This window comes from Ictidomys tridecemlineatus, chromosome 7, assembly GCF_052094955.1.
Source record: "Ictidomys tridecemlineatus isolate mIctTri1 chromosome 7, mIctTri1.hap1, whole genome shotgun sequence".
Classification (NCBI taxonomy): domain Eukaryota; kingdom Metazoa; phylum Chordata; class Mammalia; order Rodentia; family Sciuridae; genus Ictidomys; species Ictidomys tridecemlineatus.
The window spans coordinates 180,425,204-180,446,965 of record NC_135483.1 but is presented as its reverse complement, the minus strand read 5'-3'; the positions used below and the strand labels follow the sequence as shown (position 1 = coordinate 180,446,965).

The 21,762-nt window shown below is 58.8% G+C and overlaps 2 protein-coding genes and 1 long non-coding RNA gene across 10 annotated transcripts; 1 reads left to right on the top strand and 2 right to left on the bottom strand.

The window, feature by feature from the left end:
• The first annotated feature begins 2,934 nt into the window (after positions 1 to 2,934).
• On the top strand, positions 2,935 to 15,834 carry LOC144365632 (uncharacterized). Its single transcript, XR_013424311.1, has 3 exons — positions 2,935 to 3,056; positions 8,900 to 13,898; positions 14,204 to 15,834. It is a non-coding gene; the product is annotated as an uncharacterized LOC144365632 (long non-coding RNA).
• Ctdsp1 (CTD small phosphatase 1) lies at positions 3,252 to 8,664 on the bottom strand. Of its 4 annotated transcripts, none has more exons than XM_078018003.1 (7): positions 8,187 to 8,664; positions 6,722 to 6,870; positions 6,237 to 6,407; positions 6,072 to 6,128; positions 5,375 to 5,467; positions 5,064 to 5,249; positions 3,252 to 4,906 (listed from the first exon to the last, which is right to left on the bottom strand). In XM_078018003.1, exons 1-7 carry the CDS (start codon positions 8,251 to 8,253, stop codon positions 4,778 to 4,780), a joined length of 852 nt encoding a protein of 283 aa, XP_077874129.1. In that variant the 5' UTR covers positions 8,254 to 8,664; the 3' UTR covers positions 3,252 to 4,777. The 4 variants fall into 4 exon arrangements, with proteins under 4 accessions (XP_077874129.1, XP_077874130.1, XP_077874131.1 ...); XM_078018004.1 differs by having other exon boundaries at positions 6,237 to 6,341; positions 8,187 to 8,660; XM_078018005.1 differs by having other exon boundaries at positions 6,237 to 6,338; positions 8,187 to 8,654.
• On the bottom strand, positions 12,129 to 20,789 carry Slc11a1 (solute carrier family 11 member 1). Of its 5 annotated transcripts, XM_040267804.2 has the most exons (15): positions 20,447 to 20,784; positions 19,798 to 19,931; positions 19,021 to 19,143; positions 18,638 to 18,757; positions 17,073 to 17,179; positions 16,598 to 16,668; positions 16,280 to 16,347; positions 16,012 to 16,167; positions 15,074 to 15,232; positions 14,516 to 14,605; positions 14,301 to 14,420; positions 13,796 to 13,945; positions 13,358 to 13,431; positions 12,818 to 12,971; positions 12,129 to 12,654 (listed from the first exon to the last, which is right to left on the bottom strand). In XM_040267804.2, the coding sequence occupies exons 1-15, from the start codon at positions 20,451 to 20,453 to the stop codon at positions 12,541 to 12,543; spliced, it is 1,647 nt and encodes a 548-aa protein (XP_040123738.1). In that variant the 5' UTR covers positions 20,454 to 20,784; the 3' UTR covers positions 12,129 to 12,540. The 5 variants fall into 5 exon arrangements, with proteins under 5 accessions (XP_040123738.1, XP_040123739.1, XP_040123737.2 ...); XM_040267805.2 differs by lacking the exon at positions 19,798 to 19,931; XM_040267803.2 differs by lacking the exon at positions 19,798 to 19,931 and having other exon boundaries at positions 18,638 to 19,143; positions 20,447 to 20,787.
• Positions 20,790 to 21,762: the final 973 nt, after the last annotated feature.

The window sequence follows — 21,762 nt, the reverse complement described above, 5'->3', positions numbered from 1 at the left end:
AAGGTTTTCAGGGCTAGGGTCTCACCCATTAAAAAAATAAATAAAAAGCATGTGAGGGTCAGCATGGTGGGCCCAGTTTATAAAACTCTTCCCGTAACCCTTCAGGTTCCCACCGTTCACATCTATCTGTTCCCTATCAGATGCTCCCTGTTTGGTTCCTGACTAGTGCTGTTCTCGCGTGATTTACTCATTTTTTAGCTATGTTTTCATATGTTCCTTTAGCTTATTTTTTTTTATCCTGCTTTTCTGTATATTCCAAAAGCCACTTAATTTGGAACTGTCGTTTGTTTTATTCAGCACGTCATTTCATTAGACGTGTGTCCTTTTAAACAAAAATTTAGTTGTAGTTGGACACAATATCTTTATTTTATTTTTACGTGGTGCTGAGGATCGAACCCAGGGACTCGCACGTGCTAGGCGAGCGCTTTACCACTGAGCCCCAGTCCCAGACCATGTCTGTCCTTCTTGAGTTTCAAGTGTCACCAGTATTAGGGAACCGGACCACCCTTGTCAGTCTGCTGTGACAAATTGGCACAGCAAGCAGGGGATCTTTGTTTAAATTTTAATTATGCTAAGGGGCATTCTATACTGTGTAATCAGAAATTATCTGAAGTCCCCTCATTTGCTGACTATTCAAGGGGGAGGCAGTCGCAGGGCACCACTGCTCCTCAGCGCCCTTTCCTTGTCTGCCTGCTCCCTGCTGCAGCACTCTGTCAACCAGAGCGTGTCCTTCAGACCTCAGTCCACAGGAGTTGATGGAGTCATTCCTGGAGTGGGTATCTCACTCCTGTTCTTTTCTTCCTTGGGGACCAGGAGCATTGCCTCATTGGGGAACCGTAGCTTGGCATGAGGCAGGTGACCAGAGAAGCAATTCATGAGGCTTTCTGATTAAATACTATTGGAAAAGCCAGGGATGGTGGTGCATGCCTGTAAACCAGTGGCTCGGGAACCTGAGGCAGGAGGATGGCAAATTCAAAGTCGGCCTCAGCAACTTAGTGAGGTCCTAAGCAACTTATCAAGAACCTGTCTCAAAAAATAAACAGGGCTGGGGCTGGGGCTCAGCGGTAGCACACTTGCCTGGCATGTGTGAGGCACTGGGTTCGATTCTCAGCACCGCGTATAAATAAATAAAATAAAGGTCTATCAACAACTAAAAAACTTTTGAAAATAAAATAAATATAAATAAATTAAAAGGGCTGGGGATTTGGCTCAGTGGTTATATGCCCCTGGGTTCAATCCCTGGTATAAATAAATACTACTGAAAAAAAGGTTTTCAGGGTTAGGGCCTCACCCATGCTGGGCAGGTGCTCTACCACTGAGCTACACCCCTGGCCTTACTATTGGAAATTTTAACAGAAGCCATCAAAGACAGGCCAAGATGTGTACCTTTGTGACTGCTACTGAGGCCCTCCTACCTTATTTCTTTGGTTAAGTTATAGGTGGCATTCATATTTGTGCTTCCTATTGCTGCTAAATCTTCATTTTCTCCCTCCTACCTTTTTTTAAATTAATTAAGCCTGCTTCAATTATGGAAATGTGTTCAGAATGGCCCATCCAGATTTTTTGTTTTGTTTGGTACTGGGTATTGAACCCAGGGACACTTAACCACTGAGCCACATCCCCAGTCCTTTTTTGTATTTTATTTAGAGACATGGCCTCACTGAGTTGTTAAGTCTGGCTTTGAACTCATGATCCTCCTGCCTCAGCCTCCCAAGTTGCTGGGATTACAGGTGTGCACTACTGTGCCCTGCCCCCTCCCCCAGAGGACACTTAGAGGACTCTGGGTAAACAACTACAAAAAAAATTTTTTTTAAAGGACATTCCAGAAGTACAGTTAATAACTCATCCTAGAGAAATGACACTGATACTTAAAAGATTATCTCCCTATATCTATACAGAGGAGTACCTCCTCCACCTTGCCCTTTATTACACTGGTGTGTGAGTTCCTTGAAAGCAGCAACAGGGCCGGTCTGCTCCTGGCATGGTGCCTGGCACAGGGATGCACCCATACATGTGGTTGAGTTGAACTCTGCATGGACCAAGCGAATGTAGGCGGTGGGGATGAGGAAGCCTGGTTGTGGTCTCACTAAAGCTGGGTGTCCAGTTCCTCTCACCTCTGAAATGCAAATCTGGGGCGACCAGCCTTTGCATAAACAGCAGGAAAAAGAGCAGTCTAAAGACTGCCAAGGCCTGGGGCTGGTATTCATCTTGCCAAGGGCTCTCTGGGTCCAGCCCAGACCAGGGCTGACGCCAGGGGTACTGCAGGCTTCTCCTTCCAGGTAGGTGCTTCCCAGCTCCTTTCTATGGAGTTAAAAGTAGCAGATGCCCCGCACAGAGATTTAGAGGGCGATCAACATCTGGAGCACAAGGAGGCAGGCTCGGGGATTAGATCACCCTACCTGGGACAAGGAGGAGGCAGGACTAGGGAGGTGGAGCTGGGAGAAAAGGGAGCAACACTTGGGAGGAGAGAGCGTAGGGGGGCCGGTGCAGGAGGGGTTGGCCGGAGAGGGCCAGGCCCCAGGGAAACCGGGAGTCCATCAGGACCGGGAGGCCTCTAGCGGCTACCGCAGGAGACGGGCGAGCGGCCGGGAGCGGCGGGAGGGCACTTCCTGCCGGGGCCGCGGTCACCCAGGCTCCGCGAAGGAAGTGCCCTGGCAAGGGCGGGGACGGGAAGCGGGGCGGTGGCTCGGGAGGGAGGGGGCGGCGGCCAGCGGGAGCTCTGGCGCCGACCACACCCGGTTTTCTCCACCGGCCGGAGGCCCTAGACTGCGGACCCCCCGACCGGCCAGCACAGCAGCGGAAGGCCAGCGACCCCGCGAGCCCGCCCACGTCAGCCCGGCCGCGGAGCAGCGCCTGCTCAGACCCCGCCCGGGACGCCCCGCCCACCGCAGGCAGGCCCCGCCCCGCCCCGCCCCGCCCCGCGCATTCCACAGGCAGCCCCTGCAGGAGTGGTTTAGTTTTGCTGTGTAGCCGAGTCTCTAGTCATTAGTGTCCGGGAACTTAATCAAGTCTGCAAGACCTGTCTCCATTTTGCAACTTAAGTGACCGAGGCTTCGGTAAGGTAGCCCTGCCTCGATGTAGATCCAACCCAAATCCCGATCCACCCTGGAAGCCCTGAGAGCCAGAGCCGCTTCCTCCTCCGCACCACTCCTAGCCACTTGCTGAGGCAGGGTCACACTGCAGTCTCAGTGTGACTGTTATCTGACCACTCATGCCCACTTCAAACTCCCCCAAAAACCACAGAAGCAGAATAGGGGGGTCTGGCTTTCTCTTTAGTTCTTGTTACACGGTGAGGCTCTGGGTCACCAAGAAGGCACTAAATGCGAAGGTCACCCTTTTCAGGTCAACCATATCCTCCCTCCCCCCATCAACTCCCTTGGCACTGGTTTGTGGGTCCACTTGACCGTTTGACCCCGGGGAAAGCCCAAGGCCTTGACCTCCTGACTCAGCAAGTGTGGGGAAGAGTTTCAGAAACAAGTTAGAGTTGGAAGGCGGACATTCTGGGAGCTTCCCCCAGCCAGCAGGGGGCAAGGGAGGAGGCTGCAGTGGGTGGGTTGGCACAGGGGACAGGGACAGCTTGGCCCAGCTTCCTGGAGACCCCCCAAACCTCACAAGAAGTTTCCATCTCCTGCAGATACCCCAAAGGCACTGGTGAAGTCTGGGGTGGGTGGAGAAGGCACCAATTAGGGGTGGAGACCCCCCACTTAGCTGGTGGCCTAGCATAGTGCTGGGCACACAAGGTGCTCAATAAGTGTATTTTGAACGAACGGAGCAAAAGGGCTGTGAAGGGCAGGGAGCAGGGCCTGGGGCCCCTTGGCCCAGCTTGTTCCATTCAGAAAATAGCAGTTTAAAAAATGTAAAAATCCTTTCCCTCCCTCCCCCCAATTTCTGGGCCCAGGAAAGGGGCAAGGGAGGGTGTCTCTATGCCCACCCTTCCCTCTCTCCATCCCTTAAAAATCTATATACACATATACATATTTATATGGCACCACAAGGGGGTCCTGCCTATGTCCCCATATTCAGAAATGGGGAGCCAAGCTCCAGGGCCTTGGGGTAATTAAGGCAGAAGGAAGGGGTCACAGCTTGGGTGACATAAGGAGCAGCCATCAACCTTGGAGAATCTGGACTGTGGGGTCCTGAAGGAAAGACCCTTGCTCCCTTCACAAGGGGTAAGAGGTTCTTCCCTCCGGGCCCTCCCCTGCCTAGACAGGAACTGGTGGGGCCTCTGTCAGTTCCAAGGGAGGCGTGGGGGTGAGAAGAGACTGGTTCCCCGGACCAGCCTAGACCTCAGCAACCTGCAGGCCAGTCCAGGCAGGAGCTATGATGGTAGCCACGCCCCCGGGAAAGCTGAGTGGGCAAGATGAGGCTCTATGAAAGGCACTTGGTGTCCACTGTTCCCAGGCTGGGGCTCCAAGGTATGGGATGACAGAAATCCTGCCCCCACCCCAAAAGCAGAACTGGGGCTAAGGAGCCCAATTTGGCAGCAGAGAAACATGGCAGCATGAAGAGAGGGGACAGAAAAGGGGAGCAGCAGGCAGGGCCCCCAGGTCCCCTGAAAAGTGGGGAGGAGGTTCGAAGGCACTGACACAGGGAACCAGGGGTGTACAGTCCTCGGTACAGCCTGGCAGGGCTGCTGGGGAAGACACCTGCTTCCCCAGGGCCACCGATGGGCACAGCTTGCGGGTTTTCTTAAGAGCTCTCGGGCAGGTGCCCAGAGTCTCCGTGGGAGGAGGTGTGGGCTTCAGTCAGGGGCAGGTCCAGGCCCCGTGGCACCTCACTAGCTCCCGGGCCTCGGCTGCCTGAGCACTGAGTACACATCATCCACGCGGCTGAGTTGCTCAAAGAAGGGGAGGAGGTCATGGAGTTCGGTGTCACTCATGTTGTCAAACCACGAGGCCACTGGTACCTGGGGACATGCGAAGACAGGCACAGGTAACCAGGTGCAGGAAACAGGAATGGGAACATCCCCCTCCCACCGGTCCTGGAGACTACCAGGCTTGGGACTGGGCAGGCCAAGGCAGAGTGAATGGGCTCCTGCCCTTGGGTCTCAGCCCTGTACTCACAGCATTGTCTGGATGGAAGACATAGGAGGCAGGCGAGTTGTCCAGGATGAGCACCCGCCGAAGGTCTCGGCCCAGCCGGCTCAGGTCCTTCACGTAGTTCCCCCGGTGGAAGACGCAGGACTCTCGAAACAGCCGGGCTCGGAAGGCCCCCCATTTGTCCAGCAGATCAGCTACTGGGTCTGCATACTGGAGGGTAGGAGGTAGGTTATCCTAGGGCCAGGAGTGGCCTGGGGCTGTGTCTAGCGACACGGGGCCACCTGAGGCAGCAGATGGGAGGGCATGGTGGCTCCAGGTCCCTGGTGGGAGCTCACCTTGGCAAGGCTGGCAGTGAACAGCACGCACTCGAAGAGCTCGCCCATTCGCTGCAGGAACTCGTCCACATGGGGCCTCTTCAGCACATAGACCTAGGGGGTGGGTCTGTGAGGGCGGCTGGCCGAGCTGGGGGAGGTTAGCCTTGGGCTGGGAGGGCATTGTGGAGGAGGCAGAGTAGCCCAGGAGGGCTGGCCCTGGGCCTGTGGGTTCCCACAGCCAGCTGCTCCACCCACCCAGCCTCCCAGAGGAGGACGGACACAAGCTTTGGCTCCCACCAGCTGCAGGTCCTGCCTTGTGGGGAGTCATTAATCCTAAGTCCCTTCCCCCAAATTCAGGAGCCTAGGGGTAGCCAGCCCCCTCACCCCAAGGCTGCAGCGCACCGGCCCCCGAGCCAAGTAATGGAGAACAGGCTGGACAGCACACAACCTATCCTGAATTACTTGAACTGGGTCCCGGGCAGGGGTGGGCAAGGGGGCACACATACAGGACTGAGAAGAGGAACCCACTCTCAGGAGGCCTGGAGTTGGGCCCAGTCCCTGAGGTTCTATGTGATCTTGGACAAGTCTCCTACCCACTCTGGGCCTCAGACATTCCACATCTATCAAAGTCCCATGTGGGGCTCTCTCCAGTTCAGTGGGCAGCGCTTGGGGTCTGGAGGGAGATGCCAAGCCCATCACCTCCTCCCCTGCCCCTCACCTGGTGGACCACCCCATCAATCTCCACTGGGATGATGAAGTCAGCGTTGTTCACTGGCTGTGGGGGAAAAGAGCTGCTGGAGCTGGGGCGGGGAACCCCCGGGCTGGGGGCCCAGCCGAGCCCTCCCTCCCCGGCCAGGGATGAGGGCTGCTGGGCAGGGCCCACCTTGAAGGAGCTGTGCACCAAGGTCTCGTCCAGGTCGATGACCACGCAGATCTTGTCCGAGTCCTGGGCCTTGGCCTCAGGGAGCAGGTACTGAACTGGGGTCTGCTGGTGGGAGGGGCCGGGCTGGGTGGGGGCACCTCCTACACAGCCTTCCCTACCCTGGCCCTCTACCTGAGAAACAGGAGACAGTGGGACATCCCACCCGCTTCCCAACATGGGCCCCGGCAGCTCCCGGGAGGAATGGTTGCTGGCTCTCTAAGCCCCTTGGCAAAGCTTCCATCTTCCAGCGGATCTTCTCTTGGTGGGCAGCAGGCAGAGCAAGCTGGGAGGGGCCCAGTGGGGGGCGTATAGGGCTTGGTGTCCAGGTCCCCCCTTCTTTGAAACTTTCAGTGACTGCAGGTGTGTCTCCACCAGGCACCCACCCCTTCCCTTAAGCCCCCTTCCAGCTGAGCCCAAATGCCCTGTAGTCATCCCAACCCCCGCACCTTAGGGATGGCGCCATTCTCCTCCACGAGCAGGGGTGCCCCGCTATGGGCAGGCAGGGCCTCCCCATCATCCCGGCAGACACAGCAGAAGAGTGAGTGGAGGATGCCCCGGCTCCGGGGCTTCTGGGAAGCTGCTGACTTCTGGTCACCTGAAGCAGGGAGGCACAGGTTGGGGATGTGGGCACGCAGTGCTGTGTATGTGTCCAGGTGTGAACCCCGGCTCCGGGAGGATCTGGCCACACCCCCTTCATCAAGGGAGACACTGTTGTGCTCTAGTCCTCCTGAAACACACCCCAGCCTTTGCTCCAAATCCTCTGAGGCTCCCCATGAGGAGGTCTAGGGTGGACAGTCACCCAGGTTAGGGAGGGCGACCTAAAGGAGGGGGAGGGGAGGTTTTCTTTTTCTCAAAACCTCCATCACCTGACTAGGCCTTACCTGAGCATCCCCTGCTTAGGAGGGCCAGGGCCTGGGGCCCCGTTGTCCACTCCCATCCTCCCTCTGTCCAGTCCACTCCATGGGTCCAAAGTCCTCATTGAGGCTGGGCCCAGGGGCAGGGGGTGCAGTCCCAAGGCCTGGGCAAGCATCCCACAGCCAACTGTCAACCCCGCCTCCTCGGCCCCTGCCCCGCCCAGACCTGAGACCTGCAGCGCGGCTGGTTGATTGACAGACCCACCCTCCACCGCCCCTCCGTCTGACCCCCGCCCCAGGCCAAGCTAGGCCCAGGCAGGGGGTGGGCAGATCTGGGAGGACCCCCAGCCCCTGCACAAGGAAGAGGAAGAGGGATTCCCAACCTGGCCAGCCCCCCGGGCGCAGCCTCAGCGAGCAGCGCGGCTTTCCCTGCCGGTGCAAGTGTGCACAGGCCCGGTGCCCACGGGCCTAAAGCCCGGGTGTCGCGTGCCTGGCCGGGCACAAGGCTGTGCCTGCGGGCGCCCTCTCCTTGGAAGAAGTGGCCCCTTTCTGTGCCTGAGGGGCTCAGCGCCTCCATGCTTGACGCGGAAGTTTTGTGGGAACGTGGCTGTGTTGGCGGGAGATCCCTCCAAGCTTCCCCAGCCCGCTGTCACCTCGCGCCCCTTCCCAAAACCCTAGGAGACCACAGCCCAGAGGGGGCGGAGTCTCAGCGGGTGGCCTGGAGGCGGCCTCCTAACCCCCCCTCCCAGCCCCATTGGCGCCAATGGGGGGGGGGCGCCCGGGAACCGCCAGCCCGGAAGCCCCCGCAGGAACCCCTGCCTCAGTTTCCCCACCTCGGACAGACTAGAGCTCCCTAGAGGCGCCAGGTCCCACCCCGCGTCCCCGCGACTCCAGGAGTTCAAACTCTCCCTGCTCCCTCTCGGCTCGGAGCTCCGGCCCGGCCAAAGCGGGAGCCCGGGGCGGTGGCAGCGGATGCAGCTCCGGGAAAGATCCCGGCCCCTTCCTCCTCCCCTCCCGCGGCGCGCGGGCTGCGGCCCCCTCCCCGCCGCCCCAGTACCTTTGCCCCGCAGCGGGCCCCGCGCCTCCTCCTTGCTGATCTGAGTAATGACGGCCGAGCTGTCCATGGGGCCGGGCGCGCTCCGCTCCGGCCGGACTCTGGCCCGGGTGCCCGGCCTCCCCCCCGGCTCGGGCCGGAATCGGGGCGCGGGGGGGAGGGGGGGGTGGGAGGGAGGGATCCCCGCGAGCTTTGGAGGGGAGGGGAGCCAGGTTCTAAGGGGGAGGGGGAGGGAGGGGGCGCGGAGGAAACTTTGTTACAACATGGAGTTTCCTCCCCGCGAGGCGGATGCAAACATGGAACCCGGGCGCTGTTTCAAGGCTCCCCCTTAAAAGGGCAACGGCTTCGGCGTGACCTGGACTCGGCCGCGGCTTTCATCACTTCTGGGGCCCGCACGGCTCCGCCGGCGGGGAGGCGGGCCGAGCCGGGTTCCTGCCGCGATCCGGGGGGCGTCCCCTCCCTTCCTGCCGCTGGCTGGCGGGACAGAGCCTCTGCGGCTGCGTGGCACAGCCAGCACCCGGCCCACGGTGCCAGGCCTCCGAGTGCCCGGAGACAAGGCCCGCCCCGCCCGCTCCGAGTGCCCGAGGGCGGCGCGGTTCCACCCTGTGCTCCTACGGGGGCCAGGGACTTGCCACTCCTCGGTTTGCTCATCTGGAAAATGGGATAACACTAACTTATCTGTTAAATGGGTCTTGTTTTCTGTCTGACGTTCGCAGGAACCTCCTTGCAGAGATGTCTGGAAGGAGCACTTGAAATCTCTTTGCCCGGACAGCTGTGCAAATCCACAAAATTACGTTCTGGATTTGACTGTGTCACCACCCACCGCGGTCTCGGGGCGAGGAGATCGGGTCCGGAGAGTGAAAATTCCAACTTCCTTCCCCCGGGGACGCTGTCTGCCGACCTTTTCCGACTGCTCAACTTATGTCCCGCACCCTACCAGCTTCGCCTTCCCGCCTGGAGGCGCTCTCCCCTCCTCCGCCTCGCCCACCGACCTAGAGAAAATGCCACCGTGTCCAAGGGCCTTGCCTGATCCCCTTCCCCCGCCGACGGCCATTCTTATTATTGGAGGGTGCGGGTTCCTGGGACAGGCTCGTTCCCAAGTGTCCAGCCTGACGCCCCGTGCATAGTGCACTCCGCGCGGGACCGCGGGGACTCAGACATCACAGTTACAGGCGTTTAAACACACTGTCCCCGGCTCTGTGGGGACACACCCCAGCCACGCGGGTTCTTGCGGGAAACCTCCGTGCGCGCGCCAAGAGGTGTGCGGGTCCTTTTTTCCCGGTTACTAAGTTCCTCCCATCCCTAGTTACTATTCGGGGTTCACAATTTAAAAAATAACCCGAGCCTCGACAACACGCCTCGGCACTTCCTCCCCTGCCCGGGCCTCGGCGGCGGGCGGGGCGGGCCGGGGTGGGGCGGGCGCGTCCTGTCCCGTTCGGCCGGGAGCGCGCGCAGCGCTCGTCCGCCGGGGCCGACGGGGGGGAGCCGGGAGGGGAGCGCGCGGGCGGGGACTCTAGGGGACCGATGCCCGCCCGCTGCCGGACCCCGTTCTTCCTCCGCTTCCTAGTCCTCAGAACCAACCCCTTCGTATCCCACTGACAGATAAGAAAACTGAACTCAGAAGGAAGCCATCGGCCCAGGCCCTCCAGCTTGGGCAGGGGCGGAACCGTGGCCCCTCAGCCCAGCGCCTCTCCTCGGTCCAGCCCGGGGGTGGCGTCTCAATACCTCCGGATGCTCGCCCGCGCTGACCCCAGAAGGAAGTGGCCAGGGACTGTGAAGGGGGCTGGAACTGAACTGGCTGTCCCAGAGATACCCAAAAACAGGCCTGGCTGTCCCCTCACCCGCCATTCACAAACCGAGGTCCCACTCCCAGCACACATCCCTAACTGCCCCCCGCCAAGCCTTTGGTGCGGGTCTCTCACCAGGGGAGACACCGGCCCGGCTGGCGCACCTAGGTCCGAAGCCTCTGGCTCTCTCCCCACATTGGCGAAGGTGGGTAGGGTGGTACACGCGCCCGCCCCGCCCCAGCCCACCAACTGCTGTACCCCTCTACCCCAGCAGCCGGTCATCACTGTACCCATACATTTATTTGGGTCTCTTTGCATTCCCAGAAAGGACAGTCGTGGGGGCTGCCAGTCGGGGTGGGCGGTGCGTGCATAAGGTGGCACAGAACTCAGCAGAATTCGGTTTTGCAATTAAGAGCAAATGTCTTCTCCATCCCCGGCCAAGTGGGATGGGGGCAGTGCCAAGGGTAGGGTAGGGCAGGGCTCCTGGGAAGAGTCTAGGTGCAGGGCCACTCCCATTCCCAGGGTGTGACAGCCTTCCTCCCTCTGGGGATGGAACTCAAAGCTACTATGGAGGTGAGGGCAGCCCCGAACAGGGGCCTCCTTGTCCCCAAATCGACTTTGTCCTGCCCTCATCACTAGCCCCCTATGCTAGGCCCAGGGTCGCCCCTTGGTTGGCCCTCTGCTGTCTTCTTTGACCCCAAGTTCTAAGCCCTAGGCTTAAATGTTCACGTGACCAATCTATGCATCCTTTTGTCCACCCCCTCCCCAAGTCCTGCTCCACAGATCTGAGAACTCCCTAGAGGGGTTCCTGTCTGCACTTACTGCACACACCAGAACCCTACTCCTGGCACACACCCCCTCCCTGGACTGCCCCGCTTCCTATCCAACTTTCAAAATTCTGTACAAAAGTCACCTTCTCTGCTCCTGGGCTCTCTAAGTTAGGGTCAGGTGCCTTTCACCTCATCCTGTTATCCAGTGGCTTGTCCTTTATTTACGTAGCTGTCTCCTGGAGTGTCCACGCTCCTGGATAGCTGACACCTTCTCTAATTCGGAACTCTCCCTTCCCGCCTCTAGCACAAGGTCTGGTACAGAATTGGCACCCAGTTAATGCCAAATGAATTGGCCACAGGAATAGGCAGCGGGTACCTCTAGGAAGCTGCAGAAGGATATGGGAGATGCTTTTCTTCACCACCCACCAGCCCCATTCTTCAGCTCTAGGTCCTGTCATCTCCCTTCTCTCCTTGCGGGCCCCACTCTCATCGTTGCCCTTTTAAGAAAGAGGAAATTCTTCTCATAAACAAGCGCCCCAACCTGAGCGCCAAGCCGGCCGCGGGACCCGCTGGGTCCCCGGGAAACCCGGGTTACTTTCAGACACTGCATCTGCCCCAGGCTCAACTTAGGGATAAGGTGCAGCGACCCCTCCTCGCTGCAGTTCTTCGCAACTCCGGGGCTGAGGTCTGAAGGACTGGCGGAGTCTGGAGGAGGGACTTAGGGGAGCCTAGAAACAGCCTAGGGAGCGTCTGTAAAGTGCAGCCTCTGCACCGGGCGAAGGGGTGCCCGATTCCTTCCTGCAGCTGAGGGGGTTCCCCGCCACCTCCTGGCCGGGGATCATTCTGTGGCCCCCCGGGCGCGAGATTCTGGCACCAGCCTACCCTGACGGTGCCGCTTGGCCCGGAGCGGAGACGCCGAGGCGGGAGTGCGGGCCCTCGGGACTGTCCCTGCCCCTAGGGGGAGCTGGGAGTCAGCACAGAGGGAATGTTAAAGCGCCGCGTGGGAGTCCCGTCCGCCCGGTTCCCTGGGGAGATGACAAATGAATTGGGACTGGAAGGCACGGGCTCTTGGGTTCCTTAAGACTGGAGCCTGAAGGAACAAGAATTGGGCCTTGGTTTTACTGCCTGGAAAACGGGTTGCAAGCTCAGAGCAGGAGCGAACCAGATGGGAGGGGGTCAGACTTGGGGTCTTCCGGGTTTGCGTTCCCAGCTCTTGGGAAGAGGAGGGAATGTTTGTTTAACATTCATCAAACTGTTCTAAGTGCCAGTTTGGAGCCTGTGTCCCTTCCCGTCTTTCCCCTCCCCTCATGGGTCAAGTCACTCATATGTGCTCAGAAAATTTTTTTTTTAAAGAGAGAGTGAGAGAGGGAGAGAGAGAAAGAGAGAGAGAGAATTTTAATATTTATTTTTTAGTTATCTGCGGACACAACATCTTGGTATGTGGTGCTGAGGATGGAACCCGGGCCGCATGCATGCCAGGCAAGCGCGCTACCGCTTGAGCCACATCCCCAGCCCCCTCAGTAAATATTTTTGAATGATTTTTTAAAGTTCCATGTGCCAGGCACTGCGTTAAAGTGCTTTATACCCACGGCAAGGTTGGTGTTGTCCCCATGAGGATGAGGACACAGACCAAGAGATTAAGCCTTTGTTCAAACTAGGAGACAGTAAGTCCCCAAAGACCACCTTTCGTTGATTTGCAAGAGTGTCTGGCTCCCTCTTGCTGCCTTCCTGTCCACGCCTGTCTGTGTCCGGGGGCTAGTCTGCCCCTTCATCCCATCTCCCAGCCAGGGCCTGGAGGTCTCATCCAGAGCTTTCCCGACCCGCCCGCCTGTCTTCTAGGAGCCCATACAGGAAGTGCTGGTGGGAGCTGTGGGTCAGAAAGGTGGCCCCATGGGCAATGCAACAGGTCCAGACCTGGGAGAGGGTGACCACAGGGACAGTCAGCCTGGGAGTGGGGGAGAGGCTGAGACCCCAGGGGAGGCCCCTTGTGGCCTCCTCCCATTCTTCCCCCACCATTGCTTCCTCCACTTGCCCCCCCCCCCGTTCCTGACAGCCCCACCCCACAGCCCCTGCATACCAGGTAGGCAGTGAGGGCCAGGTAGCCCGCGGCCAGCAGAGCCACAAGGCCGAAGTAGGCTGGGTGGGGCAGGCTGGGCACATAGCTGACCACAAAGTAGAGGTTGATGGCGCAGACCAGTGCCATGATGCCGGAGGTGATAGCTTTGCTCAGCCTAGGGGACAAGCAGGAAGCTCAGGACTGGCTGGATATAGCTAGAGACCTGCATCCCGCCCCTCGTCCAGTGCCCACCGCTAGCTTGGAGCTGGGAGCTGGTACACAAAGCCCTCTTCTCTGAGCTGCGGGCCTGGTACACACAGAGCCTTGCCCACTTCTGGTCTCCAGGACTCCCAGCTCCACACTGGCAGGATCTGGCAAGAGGTGAGGTGAGGGTAACCTCAGGTTCTAGAAACAGCCCTCACTGCCACTGGTTTCCCCCACCCACTTACTAGCTGTGTGACTCTGGGAAAGTTCCTCAATCTCTCTGAGCTTCAATTGGACATTGGGGATAACAGTAGTTGCTGCCTCTGGGTGATGAGTACATGGGATGGGAGGACTCACCGGCCATTGGCAAACTCCTGCATGACAGCGGGCATGCTGGTGAACGTTAGGATGGGCAGCACAGCAAAGGGAAGCTGTGGAGAGAAGGGAGGCTGAGGCCGGGACCCTGCCTCCAGTACAGCAGGGGGTGGGGAGGCCCAGCACCTCAACCTCTGTCTTGTGGCGAGCCTTTGGGGAAGTCCCCTAACTCCTCTGAGCCTGTCTCTGTGCCTTTCAAAGCAGGAGAAAGTATGCGGGGGGGGTGGGGGCTCTGGCACAGGCTGCCTGCGTTTGAATTTTGGCTCAGTCACCTAACTCTGCTCGTCAGTTTTCCCATCTGTAAAACGGGAACAACAGTGACTCAGATCTGGTGAGCCTTGTAGGCCAAGTGCATTTAGGGTAGCGCCTGAGTGGGCTCCACGTGGGGTGGCCGCGGTTCCTGCGGGGCCCTCATCTCACCAGCAGGCTCTGCAGCACGTTGAGCAGGTCGTTTAGGCCTGACAGGTCCCTCAGGTCCCGGAAGACAGCCACGAGCACCGTGGGCAGGATGGCGCAGGAGCGGGTGAGGAGCACCCGGGCAAAGCGGGACCACCGCAGCTTCAGGAAGCCCTGGGGTGGGGAGCGAGCGGGGGTGTGGGTGGCACTGGGGACTTCACACTGGGAGAACACGGGCTTTCCATCTTTGAAATAGGGACAGCTCTGTCCCCCTTTGGTGGAGAGGCAGTGGGTGGAGAGCGGGGTCCCCACCTGTCCCTGATTCCTAAAGACTTTCAAGGGGCTTTCGGGAGGGGGCGCTGTTTCTCCTGCATCTGCGACCTCCAGCCAGTGGCCTCAGTTCTCTGAAGCTCACTTTTCTCATCTCTCCAGTGGGACTACGGTGGCACCCCGGGGCTGCTCGAGGGACCAGCGAGGCCGTGTATCCGAGGCCCTACTAGTGTCCAGGGCGCCCCCGCCTCCCGCCCACCTCCATCACGAACTGTCCCGCGTAGGTGCCGGTCATGGTGGAGCTCTGCCCGGCCGCCAGGAGACCCACCGCCCAGATGTAGAGCGCCGCGGGGCCGAAGAGGCACCCCAGGATCACGCCCTGGGGCGAGGGGCGGGGTCAGAGCATCGGCCCCGCCCCGTGGGCGGGGACAGGCGGGGCCCGCTCGCGCCCACCGCCCCACTGGCCCGCCTTACTCCTTGGTAAATGTCCACCGACACCGTGTCGTTGTTCCTGGGGAAGATGGAGGCGTAGTCGTGGAGGCTGCTGTTGGCACAGACGCTGTACTGCGGCACCGGGCGGGGGGCGAGATGGGGAGCGCAGACTTAGTCTTGGAGAGTCAGACCCCAGGCCTGGGCCGAGGCCAGCAGCTGGTGGTCTGCACCCAGAATCTGGCCAGACTGTGGCTGTCACGGCTTTTTGTCCCCCCCCCCATGTGAATTCGTTGCCTGTACTTAAAGTTGGGAAGGAGGCCCATGGGACTCGGTTTCCAGCCTCAGAGGACCTGGCACTACCCAGAAAATCCCGGGGACCCGCGGTCCCCTCTTCTTCCCATCGGAACCGCTTCCCACAGCTCCGAGGCGTCCGACCCCGAGACCACCGTCTGACCTTGGAGTCCAGTCTGCAGTCCCTGTTTAGTCCCTCTCTCCTTGCACCCAGGGACAGGGTGAAACCCGGGGAGGGTGTGACCCCCCCAGCACAGGGCAAAGCCCTGGAGTCCCCCAGGAGGGCGCAGACAGGGCGAGCCGGCTCACCGCGTCCTGGTTGGTCTTCTGGAAGAAGGCCTGCCCAAAGACGGCCATGACGAAGAGGTTGATGACCAAGGAGACCGAGAGGGCGATGGAGGCCTCGATCAGGAAGTACATGTTGGCTTCTCGGACTTCCGCCCGGCGGGCACGGTCCACCTCTCGGGACTATGAAGATCAAAAGGAGAGGGAAGAGCCAAAGTCCTCAGAGTCACACCAGTGTCCCCTACCTTCCCACTTGCACCTCTGTTCCCTCTAAACCCCAGTTCTTCTGAAGACCCTGTGTGGCAATCTGGTTCAGAACCTGGTCAGCTGCCTCCTTCCTATATCCTTGTCCTTGCCAGAGGCCTCTCCACAGTGACTGGCTATGAGAATAAAGGAAGACGGGCCTTTGAGGTCCCCCTGTAAATCAGTCTGACACCGTCCCTTTCACTCACCGTGTTACATCCTTAAACATTTGCTTTATTTCTGCCTCAGGGCCTTTGCACTCGCTCTTCCCTCTGCTTGCAATAGCTTCTCCCTGTCTTTGGTCACTGTCTACCAGACTTCTCTTCTGTTTCCTTCAGAGGACCTTTCACAGTCCACAGTCCCTTCCTTTGTTTGCTTGATCCTTGCCCATCTCCCCTCCTAGAATACAGGCTCTGGGAAGGCAGGGCCTTGACTGTTTTTTCAACGTTGACCCTTAGCTCTGTGCACACAGCAGATGCTCCTTTTTAAACAAATTTTATTAAAATTTAAAAAAATATATTAAAATTTTTTTTGTAGTTGTAGATGGACAGAATGCCTTTGCTTTATTTGTCTATTTTAATGTGGTGCTGAGGATGGAACCCTGTGCCCCAGCCCCAGCTCTTGATGCTCCTTTCAACCCCTCAGACCAAGGGGGGGGGCGGGGGCGGGGCCAGTGCAGCTCTACGGAGGCCTGTCTTCCTCCCCCCCCCTCCAATCACCTTGACCAAGGCTGAGTGCAGGTAAATATTGTGGGGCATGATGATGGCGCCCACGATGCCCACGGCCTGCAGCAGCTCTGAATGGCCGCAGCCCGGGCACGAGGGCAGGAACAGGTCTCGAAGAAGCGGTCCCTGTGCCGGCCGAGCCACCACGTACTGTGGGGAGGAGAGGGTCAGCCACTAAAGCCCGACACCGCCTCTCCCTCCAGCCCAGCACCTGGGGGCTTGTCCTAAGGCGCTTCCTCCACCCCTGGGCCCGGCTTCCTACCTCGTAGCCGAAAGTCAAGGCCATGATGGTGATCAGGAATCCAAAAAAAGCTTCCAGCTTCCGCAACCCTAGGGGCAGAGCAAACCCACCCACCAGAATCCCCTGGAACACCGCAATTTTAATGGCTGATATTTTGAGCACTTGGTTCCCACGCTGTGCCGAGGCTTAAGGTGTTGTACCCACCTGAGCCACTGTTTCCCATGTTGCAGATGGAAAAACAGCTGGGCCTCCAGGGCGCGCAGGGGGGAGTCAGCCCCGCCCAGCGCAGCCGGCCCCAGGCTCAGCGCCCAGCCTCGTGGGCCAGGAGCGCTCACTCACCATAGTTATCCAGGAAGAGGAAGAAGAAGGTGTCCACGATGGTGATCAGGACGCCACCCCAGAGCGGGATTCTGAAACCACAGTGGCCCGGGTCAGCCCAGCCTGGTCCAGCGTCTCGCACTACAGTCCTCAGCGCAGGGACAGTGGGACCAGGCCTCTGGGGTGTAGGAGCCCAAAGGAGGACAGCAGGCAGGGAGGAGGGAGGCCCTGAGAGTCAACCCATCACTCCAGGCCCAGCGAGGCCGCAGGGGGCCAGGAAGGCAGGAGGCTCAGAGCCATAGCCCTACATAGAGCTCTGAAAGTCACATCTGTGGGACTTTACAGAGGTCACTTTACATTCTGAGAATTGGAGCAGCAGCCCCTATGTCAGAGGGGACAGCAAGATGAAACGGAGTTCAGGAGGTACATGGTCCGGGAAAGAAATAGCAGCTCTCCCCAGCCCTGGACTGAAGGGTGGGTGCCCACGGGGTGGTACCGTCCAGCTGAGAGCAGGTTGAAAGCAATGGCTGTGCCGATGACCTCCTGCATGTCGGAGCCCACGATGGCGAGCTCGATGGTCAGCCAGAGGAGGGTGCGGGGCACCTAGGAAGAGGAGCCGGTCCTTCATCAAGGTCCTTCATCAAAGCGGGTCAGGCACTTGCCTGCAGTTTCAGCCTCACGCCCAACTTTCCTTCCCTGTACTGTGCTGTGGGGCTAGCCGCCTGCAGACCACCCTCCCCAGGCAGCCTCCCCAGGCAGCCTTGCCAGGCTTTAGAAGCGGTGCTTATGCAGGATGGCGGTGTTTTGGATTCCACTTCTGTGTGTCCCCCCAAGATGCATGTGCTGCAAGCTTGGTTCCCTGGCAGCAATGTTCAGAGGTGGTAGAAATTTTAAGAGATGGGGCCTAACTGGACTTGGTGGTGCACCTTGTAATCCCAGGGGTTCAGGAGGCTGAGGCAGGAGGATGGCAAGTACAAAGCCAATCTCAGCAATTTAGGGAGGCCCTAAGCAATTTAGCAAGACTCTGCCTCAAAATAAAAAGGGCTGGGGAAGAGGCTTAGTGGTTAAGTGCCCCTGAGTTCAATCCCGGTACTAAAAACAAAACAAAAAAAAAGAGGTGGGGTCCTAGAGGAAGGTAGAGAGGTGATTGAGGTGTTGCCCCCCAGAAAGGATTCATGTAATTCTCATGGGACCTTAGTTAGTTCCCAAGAGTGTGAATTGTTACAAAAGAGCAGGCCTGGCCCCTGAATGGCTCTGACTTCCTGTCTCACTATGGCTTCCTGTCTGGCCATGACATCCCTTCTTCCTGTGTTCCTGCCATTGTGATGCCATGTGCCACTAGAGTCAAGCAGAATCAGCACCACACTCTTGGATCTCCAGAACTTGAGCTATATAAACCTGTTTTCTTCACAACAGACCCAACCTCAGTTATTTTGTTATTGCAGTGACAAATAAACTAAGAGATTGGGCAGAGAGAAATCATTTTCCCTGATTCTGGTGGTGTTTCTGGTGGGGTCACTAGCAAGGACACCAGCTAACTGAGCTCCAGCCACAGTTGTGGTCATTTAAGCAGTGGCCACAATGCTTCTGGAAACTTAGTGGCAAATGATGACTCTTGGGCTCATGCCAGGAGTATATCAGTTTGAGCTTTGGTGAAACCTTCTGCCTTTGCTCCTCCAGCCCTTCAAACTAAGTGCCTGCATTGAATCCTTGGAAATGTCTCATGGTATAATTTCTGTTTTCCTGCCTGGACTTGGACAGCAACTACCCATGGTCCAGCCCAGCAGTGACCTTCCTTGATCTGATGCCTTTCAGTTTCTGCCTTGGGCAATCACATCCCCAGGTTCTAATTTCCCCTTCTGTAAAACACGTGTTTCACCCCGATGCCCGGCGAGTCTGTGTGCTGTTTGTGTGAGCCTCAGTCTTCTCATCTGTCAACTGGGCTTGCTTGCCGCACTCGGGTGAGATGATGGACAGCTTTCATTTGATCATGGAAGCTGTGAGTAGCTGCTCAGGGTTCGAAATCTGTGGGTGCTTCCTGTCCAGGCCCCCTACACTTACCTTCGGGTAGTAGAGGTGGCAGACCTCGCCCAAGTCCTTGCCCGTCACCACGCCTAGCCGGGCAGCCAGTCTCTGGCACAGCAGGCCCAGCACGGTGGCCCAGAGCAGCACCCAGAGCAGCTGTGAGGAGGCAGGGAGAGCTTCATCCAGGGGGGCTGTCCTGGAAGGCTGCAGGCTGGGGACCCCTAACCCAGGACACCCCGTGGGGAGAGGCAGGAAGAGGGAGCAGGAACCAGCTTCGCAGGCTGCCCCGGGGGACCCCTGCCTGACCCATTTGAACCAGGAAGACCATCTCCCTGGCAGCCCTGAGGGCCCCTGGCAAGCTGAGGGCTCTGCTCTCAGCCTGGTCACCTCCCACCCCACGGAGGCCCCGACTCGGTCACTTTGAATCCAGCCACGGCGCCGGCCTGCAGGTCCGACTCGATGTTCCCCGGGTCCAGGAAGGCGATGCTCATGAGGAATCCGGGGCCCGTGAAGGCCCACAGTCTCCGGAGGCTGAAGGTGCCCTGGTGGGGGAGCAGAGGGAGGAGGGCCTAGGACGAGGGTGGCAGCACCTGCCTTGGCCGGCCCCTCCACCCAGGCTCCATTGCCTGTCCCCAGAGCTGCCCTGTCCCCAGACATGGCAGGGGACACGTGTGGAGGAACCGGCAGGGTTTGCTGAGTCACGGAGGATCTGCTTTCTGAATTGGTCACGGTCACTGACCGCAGTCTCAGCAGCATCCTGCTCTTGACTTGCCCACCTCTTGCCGGCTTGACTCAGCAGGTCCCCGGGCTCCAAGAGGGGAGCACTCTGGGGGCCAAGCCGCCCTGGTCCGGTTCCTCGCTCCCTAGCCCCTCTCAGACCACAGGGGTCTCTCTGGGGTCCACTGAGGCTGGGGTCCCCCACCCCATTCCAGGGCTTGGCCTGTCAGTCAGACTAGAAATCTGCTGGATTCCTGTGACAGCTTCTTTGGAAGCTAAAAGGAACCTGGAGGCGGCCATCCTAATTCACCCGGGACCCTTTCCCTTCCTAGAAAGCTGAGATTCATTCAGAAATGGCTTCATTCAGAAAGCCAGTGGTCATTTTTAGACGACCATGGCGTTTTCCAGCTGAGGAAGGGGCTGTCACTGTCACTGCGGACTCGGGATCCTGTCAACCCAGGAAGTTGCAGAAGGCCCACCGGCTTGGCGTCTGGGATGGGAATCTTCTCGCTCAGGTAGGTCTCCCTGGGAGGCGCTTGCTGGGGCCCTGGGCCGGGAGGGCTGGAGATGGAGCCGTAGCTGGGCCCGCCCAGCCCCCAGGGCCTCCCGTCACCTGTGAGGGGCCCAGGAGGCATGTTGAGGGCCCTGTCTCTTCCTAGAGCCCAGACTTCAAGCCACGGCCTCCTCCCTCTCCTCTTCTTGGCAAAGTAGAGAAATGAAAGTCCTTGGCCCTCCTCTGGGGTCCCTCACCTCCACCCCTTGGCCTGATATTTCAGCTGTGTGGGAACTGGAAGTTTCGGAATTACTTTCCCAGAATTCCCCACACTCCCATCTCAGAGGTGTGACAACGACACCCGACGGCGGGAAGGGCAAGTTGAGGCCACCATGTCCTCCATCCCTGCCTCCTCCCAGGGACAGGAAACCCAGGGGCCCTGTGGACGGAGACCAGACGTGGGAATAACAGGCCCTTCAAGGGGGGAAGGTCTCAGCCCCGGCGGGCCTGGGTCAGAACTGTGGTCCTGGCCGCGACTCCCCTGGGGGACCGGGGGCTTCCTTGACTCTCAGAGCTCCCCAGACCTTCTCCACCCTGCCCTCCCAATCGGGGGGCCCCTGGAGGCCACTACTCACTCGTCATGAGGACACGGGCGTCCGGTGCGTGGTGAGTTCAGGGATGTCCGGGCCCCCCTCGGCCTGCTCCTGCTCTGTGGGGCTGGTGCGAGTGACTGTGGGAACACCCCCTCCTGCCCATCACCCTGGCTCCGTCCCTTACGTCACTGGACGCGGACACTCACATACTCGCACGCTTGGGCGTTGTGAAACTCTCCAAAGGCAGAAGTGGCCGCTGGGGCGGAAGGGTCTGGTCACCCACAACATGGTTCCTCTCTCGGGTGCCCTATGCCCTTCAACATCTCTGGCTCCCCTCCAGGCTCCCCATGTTCTGTGTCTCCCACATGAACTCTCTGATTTCAGGCACTTCCTGATTAGCAGGTTGGAACTTTGATCTCCCTCATTTCCAGGGAGGGGAGAGGGTTGAGGAGAGTTCCGTAACCAGTGGCCCTGCTTCAGTCCCACGCCTGCACCGTGGCGCCTCTTGGAAATGCTCAGCTATGGGCTTCAGGGGGATTCTGGGTTGGTGAACACACTGGGTGCTAGGTGAACCACATCTGAGGGGCAAGAGAAGCTCCGTGCACCGCCCCCGCCCCCCAAGAACCTTGCTCTGTGTCTTCCTCCTATTCGGGTGTCCCTGGGTAAATCCTTTATGATAAACCTAGGATATTAAGTAGGGTTTTCCTGAATTCTGTGAGTCACAGAATATCAAAACGAAGGGTTGTGGGAACCTCCAGTTTGCAGCCGACTTGTAAAGAGGTGTGAATAACTTAGGGACCCGGTACTTGCAATCGGCATCTAAAGAAGGGAGCCAGCCTGGTGGGACTGTCTAACTTGCTTGTGTTAACTCAGGTAGTTAGGATCAGAGTTGAGTTACGTGGGAGAACACCCCACGTGGTGTCAGAAGTGTGGAGACGAAGGAAACAAAGTGGCCCTCTTTCAGAGATTTTTAGGCCCAGAGCTGATTTAGAATAGGATTTACTCCCATATTGAGTCAAAACCTTTAGATGACGCCTGGGAACCCAGGGTGCGAGTGGGGAGCCAATTTCCTGGCATCTCCATGACGGGGCAGGCTGGAGGAACGGGAGAGATGGCAGTGCGGGGACAGGGGAGAGGAATGGGTCCAGGGGACACGGCACCCGCATGGCTTGTCACCACGCAATCCGATTGCACAAGGCACCACATCATCCTGGCCCCTGAGGTCTGCACACATTTCCCAATCACCCACCCGGGCTCCTGTGGGCTTGGCGGGCTGGGACTGGGAGTCTTGCTGTCTGCCAATTTGGTGGTGGTGGGGGGGGCAGCTTTCCAACAGCTGGGAACTCAGTCAATGTAAC

Excerpts from the sequence above, each read along its gene's own strand:
- Slc11a1 (XM_040267803.2), bottom strand. Across the intron at positions 17,180-18,637 it reads GCCACCTCTACTACCCGAAG|GTGCCCCGCACCCTCCTCTG; the intron begins GTAAGTGTAGGG and ends TCCTCTTCCTAG. Across the intron at positions 16,168-16,279 it reads CCTTGACTTTCGGCTACGAG|TACGTGGTGGCTCGGCCGGC; the intron begins GTAGGAAGCCGG and ends TCCTCCCCACAG.
- Ctdsp1 (XM_078018003.1), bottom strand. The coding sequence starts at position 8,253 with ATGGACAGCTCGGCCGTCATTACTCAGATCAGCAAGGAGGAGGCGCGG. Across the intron at positions 6,408-6,721 it reads AGAATGGCGCCATCCCTAAG|GTAGAGGGCCAGGGTAGGGA; the intron begins GTGCGGGGGTTG and ends CCTGTTTCTCAG. Across the intron at positions 6,129-6,236 it reads TGGTGCACAGCTCCTTCAAG|CCAGTGAACAACGCTGACTT; the intron begins GTGGGCCCTGCC and ends TTTCCCCCACAG.